General features: G+C 30.0%; 3 protein-coding genes across 4 annotated transcripts; all 3 read right to left on the bottom strand.

Moving 5' to 3' along the window:
- Positions 1-970: 970 nt before the first annotated feature.
- LOC130443407 (protein phosphatase 1 regulatory inhibitor subunit 16B) lies at positions 971-20,123 on the bottom strand. Of its 2 annotated transcripts, none has more exons than XM_056778003.1 (8): positions 19,934-20,123; positions 14,567-14,841; positions 13,025-13,226; positions 12,707-12,950; positions 10,417-10,542; positions 10,284-10,359; positions 9,911-10,125; positions 971-7,816 (listed from the first exon to the last, which is right to left on the bottom strand). In XM_056778003.1, exons 2-8 carry the CDS (start codon positions 14,796-14,798, stop codon positions 7,310-7,312), a joined length of 1,602 nt encoding a protein of 533 aa, XP_056633981.1. In that variant the 5' UTR covers positions 14,799-14,841; positions 19,934-20,123; the 3' UTR covers positions 971-7,309. The 2 variants fall into 2 exon arrangements, with proteins under 2 accessions (XP_056633981.1, XP_056633983.1); XM_056778005.1 differs by lacking the exon at positions 19,934-20,123 and adding an exon at positions 16,883-17,004.
- LOC130443413 (uncharacterized) lies at positions 18,257-22,110 on the bottom strand. Its single transcript, XM_056778017.1, has 3 exons — positions 21,938-22,110; positions 21,317-21,807; positions 18,257-21,235 (listed from the first exon to the last, which is right to left on the bottom strand). The coding sequence occupies exons 1-3, from the start codon at positions 22,020-22,022 to the stop codon at positions 20,864-20,866; spliced, it is 948 nt and encodes a 315-aa protein (XP_056633995.1). The 5' UTR covers positions 22,023-22,110; the 3' UTR covers positions 18,257-20,863.
- Positions 18,830-19,426, bottom strand: LOC130443326 (charged multivesicular body protein 6-A-like). Its single transcript, XM_056777894.1, has one exon. It carries the CDS (start codon positions 19,424-19,426, stop codon positions 18,830-18,832), a length of 597 nt encoding a protein of 198 aa, XP_056633872.1.
- Positions 22,111-22,177: the final 67 nt, after the last annotated feature.

Genomic DNA, 22,177 nt, shown 5'->3' with positions numbered 1-22,177 from the left:
TGTCTCCTACATTACTCGTGACGTTTTAACGAACTTAAATGAAATTAGTACGCATCACAACCCGGGCAACCTCGCGAAAAACCAATGTTGCCAGATGACATATAATTATTAGATTATAACACAATTGAATATCTTATTGTTGGAGTTTTTACCAATTTTTGTAATGTAAACAAAAATTACATATTTTTTTTCGAAATATATGCTTTTTTTATTTATTTATTGACATACTTTTAGTTGAAAGAATTTTTAAGAAAATATATTAAATGTGGTACCACTGTGTTATAATTTCATCAGATACCTGGCACGCTGCGATCCATCTCTGCAGTTCGATGCGCATGTTCACACGCTCGTGCGATCTTACAAGAAATCAATGTTGTCACATGACAGATAATTATCAGATTAGATTAAAATAATTTTCATGGTTTTATATGAGAAATCAAATGTTAACATAATTTTGCAATTTTTTCGTTTGGTCAAAATATATGCTTTTTTCTTCCTTCGTGGACATACTTTTTATCGAAAGTTTATTTCAACATAATTTTAAGGAAATCTGTTAATTGACGTATCACTGCGTTATAATTTAATCAAAGATACCTAGGAACGCTGCGAAGTTCTATGCGCATGTCCAAACAACCACGCGGAAACCAGTGCTACCAAATGGCAATTAACTAAAAAATCAAATTCTGCGTCATAATGTAGCCGTTAATGTGGCAGCAGTGCTGTTAAATTTATTTGAATTCTTACACACACAAACATTTTATTGCAGTGTATGTATAGAAAACATTTCTCGGTGTATTTTGTTGTGCTAATGTCACCTATCTTTAGCTGGTAGTTCTTTTGTACTGTTTTTGAAATGCCTTCGAAAATATCACAAGTAACTAAGTTTAAATAACCACAAATTTATTTTTTTATCCCTGAAATCAAATTTGAATTCGACGCCATATGGTAATTGAAAAATAAGTTGATCAAGTTAGGTAAAAATATTTATTTTCTAAAAATCTTCATATTTAGGTACATAATCCGCAAAGAAAAAACATGAAAAAAAATGAACGTAATACTGTACAAATCATCACCTACAACCAATATAATATAAAAAAATATTTACAATAACAAATATCTAATAAATTTTGTGATTGAATATTTAAAAACGTGATGTAATCTTCAGAAATTCACAATTAGTTTGCTTCCAATTATAAAATTTAAAAAGAAAATAATTCCGAATGAAGTAAAATTTGTATAACACATGGCAACACCGCAACGTTTTTGTTGACATTGCATCCAGTTCAGACAGTTAAAAAAGTGTGAAATACAGACTGGGTCATACCATTTGCGGAATTAGGTGAGGACGGTAGACGATAGAAAAAGATGAAAAGTGTCGCGCATGGTACATGGTAGACATTTTGAATTGAATTGAAACAGTTGAATAAAACAATTTTACCGTATTCAGTCAAAAATTGTGTACATATATAAAAGTTACTACGAAAAGAATTTAGAAGTTAATCATTGTTTATGTTGTTTGTCGTTTTTTGTGTTTAATTTCACAGTGTTTAGTGGAAATTTGTGTATATAAATACAAAGAGAAAATAATAGTTAGTTCTCGTTCACATTTGTGTCGTTTCGAAGTGTGTTTTGTATTAAATGTTACCGTGTTTAGTGGAAATTTGTTTATATATTAAAAGTTAATACAATAAGAAATTAATAGTTCGTTCTCGTTGAAATTGTTTGTCGTTTTGAAGTGTTTATTTTTGTGTTAAATTTCATCATGTTTTTAAATATCAAATTCACTAGCTACAACTATTCATAAAAGGCAACAAATAATAGAAGAGGCAATTTTACGGGCAAGTAATTTTTTTTTAATTTCACTATAAATTTTAATATAAAGAGTGTTTAATAAATAAATAGTGTGCTAATTGGTGTTAGAAAGACAGTAAGTACAGCGATGTAATAATGTCAATATGTTTTTTATGCTATCATTTTGATTTTTATAATAAACATTTGGGCAGATTACGATTTCTGTTATCCCTAAATTTAATCTTGGTTTCTGATAGAGTCCATCCCTGGGAATATGGGAGTAATAATGAAAAATTACATCTTAACATCGTTTTTCACGTTTTCGCATATGAGGAACATGAAAAAAATAATTTAAAAAATGTCACCTCCTTTTCGAAATATTGAAGATTAGAAGTCGAAAAATCGATTTTTTTTTTCTAATTTATTTAGTAAAATGCTGTTAGACTTTTTTACTTATTGATTTCTCTATCTATTTCTCTAAATTAGGTTAGGTTCCTCTTAAGAGAAAAAACATAAGAAACGACGTTAAAATCATACAAATATAACTCATTTTCTTTAAACTTTTCACTAGCTAGACCTTTTTATATGTCCTTCGTGATGATTCGTCTTGATTTTAGGTCTCTTTTTTATCAAATTCATTTTGGTCTTCATCAAAATGATTTTCATAGAATAGATGGACTGGACTGACTATATGAATCCACGATCAAATTGAGAAATCACAGAAATCGTAATCGTAAAAATGTAAAATCCCAGTAATATTTTTCAGTAAATTAAATATATAGAATAGTGTCTTCACGTAGAGATGAAAAAATATCACAATAAATTATATTGTCCCTTATAATTCTACACAAGTAAGTAAAAAAATCGAAAATTTCGAAGAGGAACTGCAACTTGAGAATATTTCATAATAGATTTCAAATTCACAACCTCATAAAAAGGAATTAATAAGTTCACAATACTGTTAAATACTTATAGGGGCGGTTTCAGTTTCTTTAGGGTAGGGCTCACGAATTAAAATAAAAAAAAAATGAAAAAAAACTGATCAAAACTTATGCTTAGGCACTTCACTCAAACTGTACCAAAGCTTTGATGGTCCCTAAAATTTGTAAAACAGTTTAAGGGGGTAATAACCCCATGAACTCCCTCTTGAAACCGCGCCTGAATACTCAAAACCTTCAAGAATCCTATATTAATAACTTCTAAGATTGTTTTCGTAGTGGGATTAAAAACCAAAGTGTACAAACTCTAATATATTTCCAAGCTTTTGAATACTTATGAATTCATCCTCTGGGATTGAAATTATAGTCTAATATAATATAAAAATATCTATAAACGTATAATATATACGGTAGTTGACCATAATTTCAGTCCCAGTCTATGAATACATAAGTATTCGAAAGTTCGGAAATATATTAGAGTTAGTAAACTTTAATTTTGCCACAATCCCACTACGAAAACGATCGTAATCTAGTTGCCAAACACTTAATCCCAATTAATTAACAGCTTCTATATACAAATACAAATTTATTAATGTTCAGTTTTTGTATTTACTTGATCATGTAGTACAGTCTTCATGAGGGATTCTTGATGCAGTCGAAAGTGTTTGATTCATCATGTTTTATGTATATTTTAATTTTTTTAAAAAAGAAAAATCAGAAATACTTTTGCTGTGCTCAAGATTTTTTTTTCAGAGAATTTTTGTTAAAAATACTTTGATAATTATAAAAAAATACTGATTTTTTCTAAGTACTTTACTTAGTAATCTCACTTGAATTTATCTATTGAAAAAGTTGTATTGCTTCTAGAATATGATAAAAATTATATAAGAAAAAAAGTTTCTATTATATTTCATTAAATATTTGCTTTATTTTTGAAAACAACGCAAAACTCATAGCTTTGGTTAGCAAGAAGCCTCCAACTCTTCAATTGATTGTTACAAAGGGATCCAAAAGCATGGATAGAGCTTTTTTAATAACTTAATACATACTAAAAGCCTTATTAGATGTAGATTTTGACCTTGCAGTGTTATCGGTCCATAATTCATTAACCAGTTCTTTAATTTCAATTGGGAGCTCTTTTGAACCACATTGAACATTGTAAACGAACGATTTGAGGTTATGATCTTTGTTTACCAGTTCGTCAATGTCAATGGGGAGCATAGTGAATATTTTGAATTAATGATTTGAGGTTATGATCTTTGTTTATCAATGTCAATGGGGAGCTCTGTAGAATCATAGTGAACATTTTGAATGAATGATTTGAGGTTATGACTTTATCAATGTCAATGGGGAGTTCTGTACAATCATATTAATCATTTTGAACGAACGATTTGAGGTTATGATCTTTGTTTACCAAATCGTCAATGTCAATGAGGAGCTCTGTTGAATCATATTAAACATTTTGAACTAATGATTTGAGGTTATGATTTTTGTTTACCAGTTCGTCAATGTTAATGGGGAAACTCTTTTGAGCCATATTGAACGAGCGATTTGAGGTTATGATCTTTAATGGGGAGCTCTTGAACCTTGTTGAATACTTTGAACTAACGATTTGAGATTATGATCTTCTCAAGTGAATTTGGACATTGAAATAGTACCAAATAGTGTTTTTCAAATAATTAAAAACAATGAAAAGTGTTCACAAAGTTATTATTTGGTATGGTTTTTGTGCTGGAAGAGTTATTGATTCAAATTTTTTTGAGAACAAGATCATTACCGTCAACAGGGAGCTTTTTTTACCTTAATTAGATAACATGAATAAGTGTTTTCAACATTAAGTGCCATATTGAACATTTTGAATAAGTAATTTGAGGTTATGATCGTCTCAAATGGAAATGGACATTAAAATAGTACAATTCGATTCAATTAAACATGAAAGATTTTCTAAAGGCATGTGTTTGAATAAATTTAACCTACAGGGTGATAACAAATATTTCAATGATATAATATTTAGTATCGATAAACATTTTATTCAATTTTAATGATAAGTAGATCTTAATGAAAGACCCTGTATGTACCAAATTGTTTTTTTTCCTCAAGTTTTCAAATAAAATATTTATTATGGAATGACGTAAGTAATACTGATACAGAAAATATAATAGAAACTAGTTCAAATATATTTTTCTTTTGGTTTATATACAGAGTGGTACACAAAAAACAATCCACTCGATATTAGATATTAATTATAGACGGTTTTATGGGAAATGTTGAAATAATACCTTATACCAATGGACTGTTTTCCATGGATGTTTAAATTTTTTTAATGGATTTTATTAACAATCACATTATGGAAAATTAACAATTTTATTATTGCTATAATATTTATAGGAATCACGGTGATTTTATAACAGTTAGTGATAAAAAACATTGATATGTGAATCGATTCGATAGTACAACATTTCACTAAAGTTAGCAGAGCAATATGAGCAGACAGAAAAAACATAAGCTGAAAATTAAGTGCCATATTAACCCATTTGGAAATCGTGGGTGTTTTAGTGGTTAACAGTTGGCAGCATTGCTTATTCGGTTACAAGTGCCCATTCGAAACGGATGAGGAAAGGAAAAAAGTAATTCGAGGCACATTTGATTATAGATTTGATAAAAACAATGATATATTTGCAATAACTTTGAAAGACAATAATATAGTCAAAGTATTATCAAATCATCAAGAGCTTGACCCAATCCATTTTGTATCTCGCTATTCCAGAACTGACAAAAAGACGGTGGCTGTGTATGTACATGGGCGGTGTGGATAAACTAGATTGGCTGATAAACAAATATAGAATAAAAATTCGAGGTAAGAAATGGTATTTTCCGCTTATAACAAATTTTATAGGCATGATTACTGTAAATGCCCTTGTACTTTATGAAATTATTAATGGAAAAATCCCATTCCTTGACTACAAGAGGGCTATAGCAAGAACCTATTTGGCAACGTCTTCAATTTCTGATTCTAAGAGGTTGGGCAGACCAAGCCTTTATAAACTAACCAGTAAACTTGAGCCAGAAGATATCCGTAAAGGCTGTGGTGGGCATTTTATTGAAAGAACTGAAGAGGGCAAGCAAAAAAATGTGCTGTATGTAAGAAAAATGGCATAAATGATTATTTATATTTCAATAGTATTACTTTTTTATTTTAAGCTTTTTTGTAATAAATTCATTTCCATCAATACTCTTATTATTCCAACCCTGTACATGTCATGGTCCCAAATGGGAATTTTTTATATTAAATTGGTATTTATTTAAAAAACCAATAATAAAAACATATTATATTAATCGATTCTTTATATTTGCATGGCAATGTTGAGAAAAAAATGATATATTAAAAAAAATATAAATTGGCAGTTAATGGGTTCTGAAATTTTTTTCTGGGCAAGTTTTAGGAAAAAGGTGCTCAATTATAGGGAAAAGTTTTTGTTAAAAAAAAATTTATGTATGTAGCAAAGCCATTCTGCTGAGAAAACTTGGAAAAGTCATTTTTTTTCATGACGTCTGTGAAAAATTTTCCGTAGCATTTAACTAGCATTTAATTATTCATATTTTTGTGAAGTTTTTTATGCCAATTTCATGCAATTTTTTTCTAAAATTAACAGAACAGCCAATTTTTAAAAAACTTGTGGGGGAACAAAGGGCAATTGATAACTTAGTAAAAACGCGATTAATATAAGTAACAAAATCGATTATTTCTTCAAGAATCGATTATTTATTAATCGATTTTTTGTCACTAATAGACGCAAATCAAGGGGAAAGTTGTATCGATGGTTTTTATTTTGCTTAAATTTTCGATTGTGAAAAAATTATAATAATTTTGATAACTTTTCAATTATATTTTAATGAATTAATAGACATAGTAATGTCAAAAGTAATCGAATGTATAAATTATTTGACAGCTATTGTCATTTTGATAATCGAAAAATTGTAAATTTTCCCCTACAGCGGAAAATTTTTCGCTTATTGTTTGCTCATACTGCCCAATTTATCAAAAACTTGTAGAGGAACGAGGGGCAATTGATAAAATAGTAAAAACGATTAATATAAGTAACAAATCGATTATTTCCTAAAGAAAAATCGATTATGTATTAATCGATTTTTCGTTAAAAGTAAAAACTAGACGCAAATAAGGGGGAAAGTTGTTACGATCGTTTTTATTTCGCTTAAATTTTCCATTGTGAAAAATTACAGTTATTTTGATAACTTTTCAATTATATTTTTATGAATTAACAGACATAGTAACGTCAAAATTAATTATTTGACAGCTATTAGGTTAGGTTAGGTCATTGTTGTCATTTTGACAACCGAAAAATTGTAACGAGGCGCCCGGAAAATTTTTCGCTTATTGTTTGCTCATATTGCCCTTGTAAGGGAACGAGGGACACTTTTCTTGATAAATTAGTAAAAAACGAATAATATAAGTAACAAAATCGATTATTTATTAATCGATTTTTCCTCTCATATCGCTCTACTAACTTCTCGATGACATAATACAAACGAATACATAATCGGCAGTTTTTTTTTTCAACTTACATGATAATACAACACCTTTTCGGTTTGGCGTACTCCATATTCTCCTCCATAGTATTTCCGGTTAACCTCAAAATATCGGTTTCCGGATCGGGGTTAACGTCGTTTTCGTAAACGCTCCCCATCGGCGACGTCAAACTACTCACGTCGTTACTGCTGTTCCTAATCTGCGTCCTCTGTTTTTTTAGATCGGCCAAAGTGCCGTTACCGTTAATCGTAACCACAACGTGAACGGTTACTTTTCCGTTGACGTCTGTCGTATAACTTTTTTCCTTAGCCGAGTCTACTTCGGATGAGGAATCGTTGTCTTTGCCTTCGGGGGCTCTCCGGTCTTCGATTAATTGAATGGCGTTCGGGTTGTTCGGCGATAAATGATTGTTTTCGTCTTTCAGGTTGTTTATGTTGAGTTCGGATAAATGGTTGTTGTTCAATATGGATTTCGGAGGGGTTTGAGTTGTATTTGGAGCCGTAGCCGAAGGGTAATTCGTAATTTCGTTGTCTAAACTCTAAAAAAAATTATACGACAATAAATAAATTACCGTGTATGATTTAAACACACTGTATAGTATAGGGGCGATACGGTTATTTAGTAATGTAGAAAATCGAACTCACTTTGAACGATAAACAAACTACGGGAAGATTTTTGGTCATAATAACTCGCGTTTGTTCACCAGAATATTTTTTATAACATTTTTTTACGACGGATTTCACTGATCACTATCCGAATCGAAAATGTTTCTTTATTAAAAATAACAAACTTTCTTAATGTGTTATCGCAACTTGTACGTTCACTGAACGTAAATAATTAAATCAATTTTAAAAATTGTAATAAATAAATCTTATAGGAAGTTAATTGATTTAATCATAACTTTGTATTAATTAGCGAAAACTGAATTACGCAAAAGTTTCACTTCTAACTTTTATTTTCAACATTAAGACACGTAAAAAAAGTTCCGATACATATTCTAGCTACCCCCAAACAAATAAAGTAGACAGATAATAATATGAAGTAATTAATAATTGTTGTTTATTTTTTCAAAATTTATGAAATTAATTATTATATATACACTGGGTAAAAGAAATAATTCGTTTTTTATGAAACTGTCATTTATCGTAAAAAAATATTGACCTATAATATGTTTCTAACCCAAAATCCGTTAAAATATTGACATATGACGTGTTTCTAATCCCAAATCGTTAAAAAACTGATGTATGACATGTTTATAACCCAAAACCCGTTAAAACTTTGACATATGACAAGTTTCTAATCCCAAATCGTTCAAAAACTGACGTATGACATGTTCCTAATCAAAAACCCGTTAAAAAGTTGACATATGACGTATTTCTAATCCCAAATAGTTAAAAAATGACGTATGGCGTGTTTCTAACCAAAAACCCGTTAAAGGAGTGACATATGACGTGTTTTTAGCCAAAAACCCGTTAAAAAGTTGACATATGACAAGTTTCTAATCCCAAATCGTTAAAAAACTGACCTTTAACGTGTTCCTAATCAAAAACCCGTTGTAGGAATGACATATGACGTATTTCTAATCCCAAATCGTTAAAAAACTGACGTATGACGTGTTCCTAATCAAAAACCCGTTAAAACGTTGACATATGACGTATTTCTAATCCCAAATAGTTAAAAAATGACGTATGGCGTGTTTCTAACCAAAAACCCGTTAAAGGAGTGACATATGACGTGTTTTTAGCCAAAAACCTGTTAAATAGTTGACATATGACAAGTTTCTAATCCCAAATCGTTAAAAAACTGACCTTTAACGTGTTCCTAATCAAAAACCCGTTGTAGGAATGACATATGACGTATTTCTAATCCCAAATCGTTAAAAAACTGACGTATGACGTGTTCCTAATCAAAAACCCGTTAAAACGTTGACATATGACGTATTTCTAATCCCAAATAGTTAAAAAATGACGTATGGCGTGTTTCTAACCAAAAACCCGTTAAAAGAGTGACCTATGACGTGTTTTTAGCCAAAAACCCGTTACAACGTTGACATATGACAAGTTTCTAATCCCAAATCGTTAAAAAACTGACCTTTAACGTGTTCCTAATCAAAAACCCGTTGTAGGAATGACATATGACGTATTTCTAATCCCAAATCGTTAAAAAACTGACGTATGACGTGTTCCTAATCAAAAACCCGTTAAAACGTTGACATATGACGTATTTCTAATCCCAAATAGTTAAAAAATGACGTATGGCGTGTTTCTAACCAAAAACCCGTTAAAGGAGTGACATATGACGTGTTTTTAGCCAAAAACCCGTTAAAAAGTTGACATATGACAAGTTTCTAATCCCAAATCGTTAAAAAACTGACCTTTGACGTGTTCCTAATCAAAAACCCGTCAAAACTTTGACATATGACGTACTTCTAATCCCAAATCGTTAAAAAATGACGTGTTTCTAACCCAAAACCCGTTAGAAGTGACATATGACGTGTGACATTATTCTAACCTAAGTTCCGAGAAAAATATTGACATACAAAGTGTTTCTAACCTAAATCTTTCGGAAAGATAAATTGGATATCCGTTATAAATAAATTGTAAATATAAAAATGAATATTCGTTCGACTTACATTACTTTCGGCTTCCAATCTCAATCTAGCTTCTTCTACGGCGTCCCTTCTAGCCGTCAGACCTTTATCTCGTAAAGATGTCCGCCTCACGGATTGAGTTCTCGTATTACTCTGAGATCTGCGCACTTTCCGTTTCGCTTCCGCTTGCTTCTTAATTTCCTGTTCGTTCCTCAATTCCAAAATCCTCTCCTTTATATCGGGATCCTCGCAAATATCTGCAAAATACCTTCAATTCGTAAACAACATCGCAAACCCACAAATATTGTGACCTCCTATCGACCTCATTTACTACTATGTGGTTGTTATTAATTTCCGCGTCACTTTACGTACCTACAACTTTCCCAAACGCCCCCGTATCAAAATTATTATTTACCTGATGGTGTTTCGTCGTGTTTGTTTTTGGCATTCAAATTAGCTCCAGCTTGCGCTAGTAGCTCTAATACTTCGGGCTGAAAATATAATACTTAATTTTTTACTTAATTTTTATCGTCGATATTTCGACTTACGTGTCCCCAACAAGCTGCCGCGTGACTAGGTTGCCATTCATCTTTATCCTTGACGTCAGTCCTGACGCCTAAATCTAGAAGGAATTCTACCACCGAAATGTATCCGTTAGCAGCCGCTATATGTAACTGAAAATAAACACGAAACACTAAATTTATTAATAGAATATGTAATGTACAGTTTAGTCTGAAAAAATAATAAAAGAAACACAAAAAACGTATACTGATGACCTGATAAGATGATGGGAAATATTATTAAATTAGTATTGTTACCAACTCGTTCACTGACATAAACAGTGAAGTCGGTCCTGTTCGATTATGGTAATGGTGAACGCGCCGATTACCTGTACGGCGACAATTGCTTTGTATTGTTTTTATAACCTGCTTACGTTAGGTTAAGGCTTTTTTATATTTATTTCTATAACTTTTTATTTGTTTTTACGATTAGAGGTTTCTAGGAAATCGAACTTTCTGGAAAGTGAGATAGTGTATATAAACGAATCTCTATCACATGTCATAGTTAACATACTGGGATGATGAAAAGTTGATCAAATAGAGTCTATCTAAATAAATTAGTGTGTTAAGTATTGATTAATTTATGCAAACCTGGCAAAGATAATAATGAAAATTTATTAAATTAATTCATTGCCAAGGGTTCGTAGCAAGCTTGCAGAATTTTGAATTTTTTCGATCGTCAAAGTGGTTTAAAAATCGCTCCTGGGGTTTCCTGCAAAGACAATAATGAAAATTTATGAAATTAGTATAATTCATCATTCTTTGACCAATTGCAAATTTTTTAATTAATATAATGGCTAAAAGTAGGTAATTATAGAGTTTAAGGGGTTTCGTTTAACGCTCCTGGAGTTTCTGGAAATGATAATAATGTGAATTTATGAAATTAGCATATTTACATCAGTTATTGACAACTTTGAAGAATTTTTAATTCATATAGTCGCTCAAAATGGGTAAAAAATTAGTATAAAAATTTCTTTCTAACGTTTCTGATGGTCTTGGCAAAAATAATGATGTGAATTTATGAAATTAGTATATTGTCTTCAGTCCTCGAGCAATTTGGACTATTTTGAATTTATACAATCTTTAAAGTGGGTAAAAAATATTAACAGATTCCTTTATATATTATCCCGGTGTACCCCTGACAAAGATAATAATGTATATTTGTTAAATTAGTGTAATTTCATCTGTCCTTCACCAGCGTACAAAATATCAAATTCATTTAATCCTTGAAAACCTATAAAATAAATCGAGTCGAGTCATATACTACATTGTGATCCTGGCAAGGATAAGAACACGGTTCAAATGGTTGAAAAATGAAAATGATTCTTTTACGATATCCTGGTGTACCCGGCAAGGATAATGATGAGAATTTATAAAATTAGCATATTTTCTTCAGTCCTCGAGCAATTTGGACGATTTTGAATTGACACAATCGCTTAAATTGTGTAAAAAGTGGGTCTAAAGATTCCTTTGTATGCTATCCTAGTGTTTCCGGCAACGATAATAATGTGAATTTATGAAATTAGTATATTTTCATCAGACCTTGACAAATTTGGATGTTTTTGAATTTATATAATGGCTTAAAGTGGGCGAAAATGTTCAAGGATTCTTTTATATGTTATCCTGATGTACCTGACAATGATAATGATGTGAATTTGTTAAATTATTGTATTTTCATCAGTCCTTGACAAATTTGGAACATTTTGAATGAATAAAAAATGAGTCTAAACATGTCATTTAATTTTCCTGGTCATTCTAGCCTGTTACAATCGCTTAAAGTGGATAAAAAATGGTGTCCCTCACAAGGAAAATGACGAGAATTTATGAAATTGGTATATTTTCATCAATCCTGTAATCCTTTACAAATTTAGAGAATTTTGAATTTATATAATGACTTTAAGTGGGTGAAAATGTTTAGAGATTCTTTTATATGTTATCCTGACGTACCTGGCAATGATAATAATGTGAATTTGTTAAATTAGTGTATTTTCATCTGTCCTTGACAAGCGTACAAAATTTCGAATTTATTTAATCCTCGAAAACCTATAAAATAAATCGAGTCGAGTCATATACTACCTTGTGATCTTAACAAGGATAAAAATACGAATTTATAAAATTATAAATTCTTGATAAATGTGCAAAAGTTTGAATTTGATTGTTTGGATAAAAAAACTGGTTGCACCTGATGAACCTGTTAAGAATAATACAAAGAATTTACGAATTTAGTAATTAGCAAATCGTGCCTGAAGATTCCATAAAAAAATTAATAAATACTCACGGGCGTTGCACCTTGCGCATCGTAATATTCCAAATTACCACCGTTCGCGGCAATCTTTTTCAAATCCCTCAGCATCTGCGCCTCGGTGGCGGCTCTGGTTTCGTCTATCAATTGTTGCGTAACCCCACGTCGAGCCATTTCGCTTTCTATATAATCCAAAGCTGCTTCGTCTTCGCAAATATCGTACGGCATGTTACCGTCAGCGTTCACGGCTAATAAATTAGCACCCCTAGATACTAGAATCCTGAAACATTTCGAAACCACCTTGTATAACATGTCAATTGTGAAGCGGTAGTATCGATCACCCATTTCAGTTACCTGACTAATTTAAGATGGCCGCAAGTTGCCGCCGCGTGTAGAGGTGTCCATTTTTCGCTATCTTCCGCGTTAACGTTAGCCCCGTATTCTAATAATAATACTAACATGGATTCGTTATCGTCTATACAACATTGATGTAGAGCTGTTAAACCATCTTCGTTACTAGAATCCGGACTCACGCCTTTCATTAATAACCTACGCACTAAAATTCGCAAAAAAAACAACCTCAATGAACCATCAAACATCCTATTTAACTATTTAAACGAAAATATCTCTTAACCATAAACAACAAACTTTCAACATACGAAGATAGATTTGGCAACCGTGCAAGCCATCCAAACGTTAAATCACGTGATCACGCTCTAGCTCTTACACTGACATTTCGTATAGAACCAGTCGATTCATTTCATCCAAGTAATATCCAAAAAAATCACTAAAGTAATAATAATATATAGGGTGTTTCCCTATGTATAAAAGCGGTTTTTGATACACCAAAAAGGGGTTATAAATACAAGTTTTTATATCAAATAACAGCAATGTTAAATTATGCCGAAATTGATATAAATTTTTCTAATAACTGATTAATTCCAGTCGTAGTTTGTTGTACTAATTTTTTTTAATAATTATCTCTAAATTATTAATTTACGCGTTAATTTGGTTTATATATATTAAAAAAAAATTACGAGTACCCATTATTGTTTATTAATATTTAAAAAGCATCAAGGAATTACTAAGATTATCATCCATCGACGGTATACGTCATAATTAAGCGTTTAATAACTATAATTTCGAGCCACACCGGCCCTATCCATTTGCTATCAGAGATTAAAACCGTAGAGAATCAGTCATCAGTATATTATCATATTATCTTTCAAATTACCCTGTATAACATCGTCAAACATAAAATAGAAAATAAAATATAAACATATAGTATCTGATTTTATAGCGAACAAGCAAAACGTATAAATCACCTGTCAATTATGCTTACAAGAATAGATAGAAAATTAAAGTTTCAAAAAACTCATCGCTTTCACTCACTACCATATCAGAATATAAAAGATTCTATCATATATCTATGATCCCTTCACTTCATTCAGTTTCCGAATACCAATAAACACGATCTAGATTAATTTCCGAACGTTCATTTCGTGATCGGGTTAACTTTTTTTACGAGTTATTCGACTAATACCTCGCCCTGTATAAATAACTAAGACAATTTTACATTTAATTTCGTGAATAATGATATTGAAACGAAAGTTTACTTTTTCTTTTAATTTGTATGAGTAAACTGTTCAAATCATCATTTTTTATAGTTTCGACTTTTTGTGAACGTGCCTTAATCTATTGAATGCGAATAACAATCTAATAGCGCCATTTACATAAACAAACATGGTTGACAATAACAAGTTAGACGTTGCCATAAGTAATCTCGATAACCAAAGTTGAAAAGATTTATTTTCTTATCCTGTGTTATCTGTCATTACTAGATTTATTTTGTAGATAAGAATTTTATTAGAAATAAATTTATTTTCACGAACTCACCTTCGTCTATATCATTTCTAGCTGCCGCTTCTAATAATACCACGCTGTCGTCGAAAGATATTCCTCGTTTATTAGATTTTTGATACTTTGAGTTTCTTTTGCTATGTTCTTTTTCTTTTTGTAACCAAAATTTCAATTGGAGGTTTCTTCTTTTTCTAGCTAACGATAATCTGTCTTGCGTGGACATTTGTTCCACTATGGGCATTTCTTCGATTAATTGTTGATGATCCATTTTGTTTTTGTTCGTTTTTACTTCCGGTACTTCTCAGTCTTAACTTGAATAAATATAAGTTTTAATGATACACAAGAAAACGGAAATAATAAAACGCGGAATCGATAAAACAATCGTGGATAGCGTATTATTTCATTATATGATTTTCATTTTGAATTGGGTCATATTTAATTCCTATTTTACTGAATTTCTCTATAAATTTAAACACAGGGCCGGAGTTCGAATTATCTGTAAATCATAATCTGTAAAAAACTGTAAAATATATTTTTTTATAAATCATTAGATATGTAATTCGATGCAATTCGTGGTATTTTTTATAAAATAACACTTTTATTTTTAATGTCTACGTTGTAGTATTACCTGTATATTAATAACTATTAAATATTTCTTAAAATCATTTCAATGTCAACTATTTATGGTCATGACTTTAGGTGATTTACTTATTAATAACTCATTACATAACTGATAGTCACTAATTTTTATGTTTACCACAAAAACGAGTTTTTTTATAGCATATTCAATCCAGTGGCGTAACAGGTCAATGACAGGTGTCACCTGGTGAATAAAATGATTCAATCTATAGGAATATGAAGTAATTTTTAATAAATCTATTACTAACTAAAATTTTTTGTTTGTACCCTTGTTTATACTATACAGTTTTCTAAAAATCGATAGATGGCACTAATTTTTTTATCAATTAAATTACCTAATCGTATTAACACTAACCTTTCATTGTAATTACGTACCGATAAAGATAAAAAGATAATGTTCGAAGGTCATATTCAATCTACAAATATTTACATACCATAAAATCTATTTTCATATTGAAAAAAAAAACAGTAGTTTGAATCAGTAACGGCTTGTGGTGAAAAATTGTAGGTATCGGCAATATTTTCAAAAAAAATTACCTAATCGAAGTATTGTCATCGACTTCCTTGTCTATGAATAACTTACTATACCCCTTTTAACTGTGTGAATTTGATTACACTAAATCTGATACACGTAATTGTTGCATCAAGCTGATGAGACCCTACAATAGACGAAACATGTAGGCATAATACGCTCCAGTATCTGTTCAGAGCCGTGGCGGGTCGCTAGTTACATTTAACAAAATCAAACTATCGCAAATTTAGCTATAATCGTCAATAAAATTAACATATTGTTGTTAATATAACGAATTCAACATAATCCACGTGTTGGTCTTTTAGTATTTCATATCCCATAATAGAATTAGAACAAAAAAATTTAATAATCGATATTGTTGATTCAAATTAGAACACATTGGGCCACTTTTAGTACTAATTAGAAATTAAATGATACCCCTGCAGAGGAAAATCTTTCCTTTATCAGGGACAATTCTATAATATATCATATCCCTTATAAAAATATCCCTATTCGACCCAAAACAACAGCTATAGTGTCAACCTTATTTTCTTGTTCACCTGTGGTTGTCACCTTATTTACCAAAGAAAAGCATGTTTTGCTTTCTTAGAAGCATTTTTGTTAATAGGGCATGGGTCCTGGGTCCTATCCGACTGCTGTGGAATTTTAAGGGAATAATTTTGTTAATTACATTGAACACCCCTCGTATCATTCGACGAACGAAATATTTTATAAAAACGTAGGCGTTGGAAACACTATTCTACGAAAAGTGAAAGTATATATAGGAATTCGCTTTTTTATTGTTATTTATTTCTTGTTTGTTCGTTTCGTAATCACACAATATTTGCATTTACCACGTAATAATTGCCAATCTATGATACCTATATAATTATATTCAATGTGTATTTGGAATAAGCTCGTTCTTATATTTAAAAATAACTTTATCTGTTGAAAAAATATTACCAACAAAAATGACTTTTTGAGGTTATGTCCAAAGTTTCGAGTTCAACAATTAACTAAAACTTCTTTCCATAATCTAGTATTTAAAAAAATAGATTATGATCAATTCAAAACATAAATTAGCAAATATGTATGAGCTTTCTAATCACATGTCAATATATTTATTAAAATCGAAACTTTTGATACCTTTGTGTTATGGTAAAAGCAGTTTAGTTCCATGGTACTTATATTGTTTTACTTACTATTGATTTAAATTAATCCAATCGCGATGATATCATACTTAAAAGCATAATAATTATAATTACATAAAACATACACATGTACAGATCTTAAACATCTCAAATTTTTTGTTACGTTTCAAACCAGATTATCATCGGTCTTATCAACGATATGTAGCGGTAATTCGGTTTTATCAAAACAGATATGTGGAAGGTGGAATAAGATACAGTAACGTACTCAAATTTTTGTAAAGAATCAAAATTTTAATTATTCAAATTACTCATCCCCTACATATATACATGTTTCAAATGGCATAGCAGTGTTTTATGGCTTCACAATATTAATAAGGTTAAGTGTTTGTTGACATCAGCGAGCATGCGCACGTAATATTTCCGTTGGGATACGATAACTACGCACCAGATTGACAATAATTGTACTACTATATTTTTCTTCTCTCGAACCATCTGTCGTTTTTACCTGTATTATCTCCACATCTTGAAAATATTTCTAGTGCTAAAATATACCAAAGATCATAGGGTAAGACTTCCGTATCAAACTGGTGACGGAAGTGGATGGGGTTTTGTATATAGATTGGGTTGGAGGCGTGGAGTCAAAAAAAGTAACCATTCATTGCGGGAATACAAAGGGGCGGTATTATGAAAAAGTGATTCTATCCATATATTTAATATCATAAATATCTGTCTCCGTCCTTTATACTTGACATGGTATATAGATACATATAAATAATTCAAAATAACAAATAGAAAAAAATATTAACCGTGTGTGATTCGAATTCACGATCTGAAAATGGTTGCTGTTATATCGGGGCGTGGTGCTTCTCCCACTACACTTCCCTACTATAGTTGTAACGCTTGCGCAGTTCGAGTTTGAATAAGTGAGATAAAACAATGAAGCAGGGTTCCAAATTTAGGAAAATTATATGTATAATTTGTAAAAGAAATTACTTAAAATAACTCACAAAGTTTGAAATTACATTTAGAACGAACCTAACTAACCTAAAAAATTGTTCTTTACTTTTTAGGTGTGTTAGGTGATATTTCATTATTAAAAGCTCATTATAATTTTAATTTTTGGACATTTTTCGGTTTTTGCGTGCTCGGAACACTATAAAAAATATTAATGTATTTACGGGTTTAAGCCTGGAGTACATTATAATGGTCAAAAAAATCACATTGGCATAGTTCCGTTTCACTTTTTTACAAGTTTCATTCTATTAAATGTAACTAGCGACCCTCCGCGGTTTCAAATAGGTACTAAACCATATTAAGCTTAAATTTTTTGTTTGTTGTAAGGTCTCATCAGCATCGTGTGTCGTATATGTGTATTAGATTTAAATTTTGATATGTAGATGTTTTAAAAATAAATTAATACATTCATTCACATAACATGTTTATTAATCGTACCTGATTTTGTGTAAAAACAAACATATTTTATTTAGAACTATAAGAAATGCGTTTGAACTCATTTTCATTCTCAGTAATTTTTTCCGAAAATCATTTAAAAGATGTAGTGTAATAAATTTGCACATTATGTGTTATAATGGGTATAGCAAGTTTTTTTGGGGGGGAAATAGATACAAGATAGCACGTACATTTTTATGGATGTATAAGATTGATATCTCCTTGCATTATTTTGGGAATTAGGCAGAGCTGTCCTTGAGACATAACTTTTTATGATACTTCAACTGTTATCACCAAATTTAAACAAAACTTAACCTTGCCATTGAATCAAAATAATTATTGATGAAAAATTTATGAAAATTTAATGTGTAGTTTGTGGATTTATGTCAAACAAACAGAAGTGAATTTTCATGACATTTATAAATTTTTGTAGTTTCTGTTCCATTTTTCATTCCAAATTACAGTTCACTCAGATATATTTTTATTTAAAATGAATTTTGGTATAATTAAAATTCAAATTCTATTCATTTTCCACCCAAACCAAAATTCCTATTTTGTTAATTCCATTTCCCCTTTATTCCTACTAGACTTATGTTTAACTTTCACATTATTAGTAACTATCTCAGGTTCGTCTAAAGGTACATTAGGTAGATCTTCCTCAAGCATATCTATCAATTCTTCTTCTATAGCTTCTTCATCTTCTTCAGTAAAATACCCACTGATAAGTTCAGTAATTATCTTTTGTTTATCTGCTCCCTCTTTAGTATCATCTAAAATAGTTTCAATGTTTTTAATATCAAGAGCGGCGTTTATTTTCTTCAATGTTTCGTTAGCTATTTTCAAGCCTTCAACTACTTGATTTTCGATTTGTACAAACTCCATATCATTTAATATTTGTTCTATATTATTGAGGATTTTATCCAATTTGAACATGAGTTGCTCTTGAAACCTTTTCTTTTTTATAATAAGTTTCGCTCTTTCTCTATGTCCATTTGTTAGTAATTTCTTAGCAACTTCTAAGTCTTTGTTAATTGACCGTTCAATTGTCCTATGGTATTGTTTTAAAGCATCTCTTTGTTGTTTTAATTTTAGAATTGCCCTATCTTGTTGCGTCACTCTCGTCTTTTTACTACATATCGTACCCATTTTTATGTTTACTTCTTACTTAGTTCGATATTTTTTTATTACTTTACATACATAGTTACTTGTTATTTAAAAAAAATGTTCTATATGTATTCAAGTTGTGTTTTTACTCAAAATTTTGATTACTGATAAACATTTTCAATTTACAAAATGCCAAATCTAATAATTCATATTTCTGTATCACGAAGTAAACCCATATAATTAGCACAAGATGTCAGAATTATAAAACAAATTAATAAAAATGAAAATATGGAAACTGTGTAACAATAAAAAAAGATTGAAAAAAACAAGAATTCTAATACTTTAAACAAGTTATAAAGTATATTTGGAAGAAAATATGTTATAATGACTGTGACCTACCTTTTCAAGTCTATGAAATAAAAAACAATCATGACAAAGAAGGTCAGGAGGTGAATGTGCTACTTGATAAATTTTTTCATAAATTTGTTCACATAGAAGTGTTTAAAATAATATTTATATTAAAAATGAATATACAATATGAAAAGTTACCTCTCTCCAAACTGGTTTTCTTGCTAATTCAGATCATATTAACATCAACTTGTTTATTTAACATTTATATATTTTTTAATGAAGCACATTTTTTCTCACACATTTTGTACTTTCAATTAGGTATTTTATATTGAGTACATACAGCACGATTTTTTTTTTCGATATGGTCGAATGATTTTAAACAGTGCACAAGTACATGTTTCTTCTTTCACTTTTTGTTTATATTTACCACTAATAACCTACACATACGTATTTAGATCGTGTCTCTGCTACCGTTACCGGTGTCGAAACACAGTCAAATACATTGAGAAATGTACTTAGACTAGACTACTTCCCTTATCTCTGAAAATGTATATGGTAATGATACGAAAAATGAAAAAGAAGAATCTACTAACCTAATGGGAGTTAGTAGTTCATTTGTTTTATAATTAGAAAATTCAATTAATTTTTGTATTATATACAGGAATGGAAATAATGAGAAATGATTGATTAGTTCGAAATTTATATGAATAAACTAGCATTTAGTAGTTCATTTGACCCAAATTTGATATATAATCAGAAAATCAATTTTTTATTCTGTGCGGGGATACAAATATTTGGAAATAATTGATATATAAATATTTTACTATAATCGCTGAAAATTTCGCAAAGATATCTTCAATAACTTTAACAAAATTATTTTTTTAATTAAAAGTACTGAAAATTTTTATTGTTAAATTCAAAATTTTCAAAAATTGTTTTCAGGGATGATTTTTAGGTATGACTTCTTTCGATAATTATATTTTAATAAGTTTTCTATCAAGTGGTCCAAACACTTGAAGTGTATAAATAATTATGATTAACAAAAACACAGGCGAAGTTGAAAATCTTTTGATATGTAGGGGGTCTTCTCTATTTGTAATAACAAGAATCTAATTTAATAATTTCCAGTCAAGAATAATGTTCCTGTTTCTTAATTTCTGTATATCTATTTCCAATTTCAGCTAACGTCGATGCTATTGGAGCACAAAGTTTTTTAAATTCATCTGCTTGTTCGATACAAATAATGCCTTCAGCTACTTTATACAGATGGGGAATTATATGCGAAATTATAAATTCTTTTCCCTTTGCTACCGCCAAACTATATTCTAAATCATTATCAACTGGGGGTTCATAAGCTTTTTCTTTGATAAAATCTGAATCGTATCTTATTTTATGAATGGATTTTTTTGTTTCATTTTTAGTTTTTCGCTTTTTATATGTTGGAGCCCGATAACCAATTTCCTCATTTTCGTGACCAACATGTTTATCAATAAAAGATACCTATAATATTGAAAAAATACAAATATTTCATCTGCTAGAACTAGAAAGGCTTTGTGAGAACTTATAATCATTGCTACTTACTTTGCATTTTCCATTTTCAACCATGTGCACTACCATGGAAGCTGGACAAAATCCATTTATCTTATTTGAACCCTTTCTTTTTAAACGGCGTAATCCTTTTCCCTTTGCAACATAATAACCAGAGCGATGGCAATTGAATTTAATAATAGTTTTATTTTTAAAAGAAACTGTACCTCTCTCTTTCACAAACTGTGATTTTGTATTTTTCTCTACTTCACTCTTCCACACAATAAAATTTTCGAATGAGTTAAATTCAAAAGTATTTGTCTTGATTATTATATTGTGAATAGAATCGAAATGATTTATTAAATTGACTTTAGATCCTTTAAAATTACATAGGGAACAGTTATATTTTGATACAGTTTTCAATTGAGACGAAAGTTGATGTTTGTTTTTGTGGCACTTAAAATCCCTTAAATGGTTAAACTTTTTCTTGCACGGTTCACATTCATACTTGTAAGTTTTGTGAGGGGCTATTGTATCGACTTTATCTGCAAATAATGAATTAGTTGAACGCGAAATAATCAAATTAATAAAAATGTGGAATTATTGGTATGGAAATGTTATTCAGCTATTGAAAGAGATTGTTTATTATAGATTTATGTTTTATAAGAATATCACCTGGATGGGATGTTTTTGCATGTCTTCTTAAATTGATTAAAAGTGTATATTCTTTTCGACACTCAGAACAACTAAAAACATTCATTATTTAGGTCTTTTCAACATTAGAAATCGATTAAAACTGTATTTTAAAAAACGAATTTAACAAGTAGGGTAATTCTTCTTTTTTAATTGCGTCAAATAAACTACTAATTTTAAAAGTGATAAAGATAGGTACATGAGTTTACTACGGTTATAATA

Source organism: Diorhabda sublineata, chromosome 4, assembly GCF_026230105.1.
Source record: "Diorhabda sublineata isolate icDioSubl1.1 chromosome 4, icDioSubl1.1, whole genome shotgun sequence".
NCBI classification, from domain to species: domain Eukaryota; kingdom Metazoa; phylum Arthropoda; class Insecta; order Coleoptera; family Chrysomelidae; genus Diorhabda; species Diorhabda sublineata.
This window is presented reverse-complemented; position numbering and strand designations above follow the sequence as displayed.

Coding starts and splice junctions, on each gene's coding strand:
- LOC130443326 (XM_056777894.1), bottom strand. CDS start 19,426: ATGGGTACGATATGTAGTAAAAAGACGAGAGTGACGCAACAAGATAGG.
- LOC130443413 (XM_056778017.1), bottom strand. CDS start 22,022: ATGAATGTTTTTAGTTGTTCTGAGTGTCGAAAAGAATATACACTTTTA. Junction 21,808..21,937: donor TGCAAAAACATCCCATCCAG/GTGATATTCTTA, acceptor CATTATTTGCAG/ATAAAGTCGATACAATAGCC. Junction 21,236..21,316: donor TTGAAAATGGAAAATGCAAA/GTAAGTAGCAAT, acceptor TCAATATTATAG/GTATCTTTTATTGATAAACA.
- LOC130443407 (XM_056778003.1), bottom strand. CDS start 14,798: ATGGATCATCAACAATTAATCGAAGAAATGCCCATAGTGGAACAAATG. Junction 10,360..10,416: donor CGGCAGCTTGTTGGGGACAC/GTAAGTCGAAAT, acceptor TTATATTTTCAG/CCCGAAGTATTAGAGCTACT. Junction 10,126..10,283: donor ACACGACGAAACACCATCAG/GTAAATAATAAT, acceptor GGTATTTTGCAG/ATATTTGCGAGGATCCCGAT.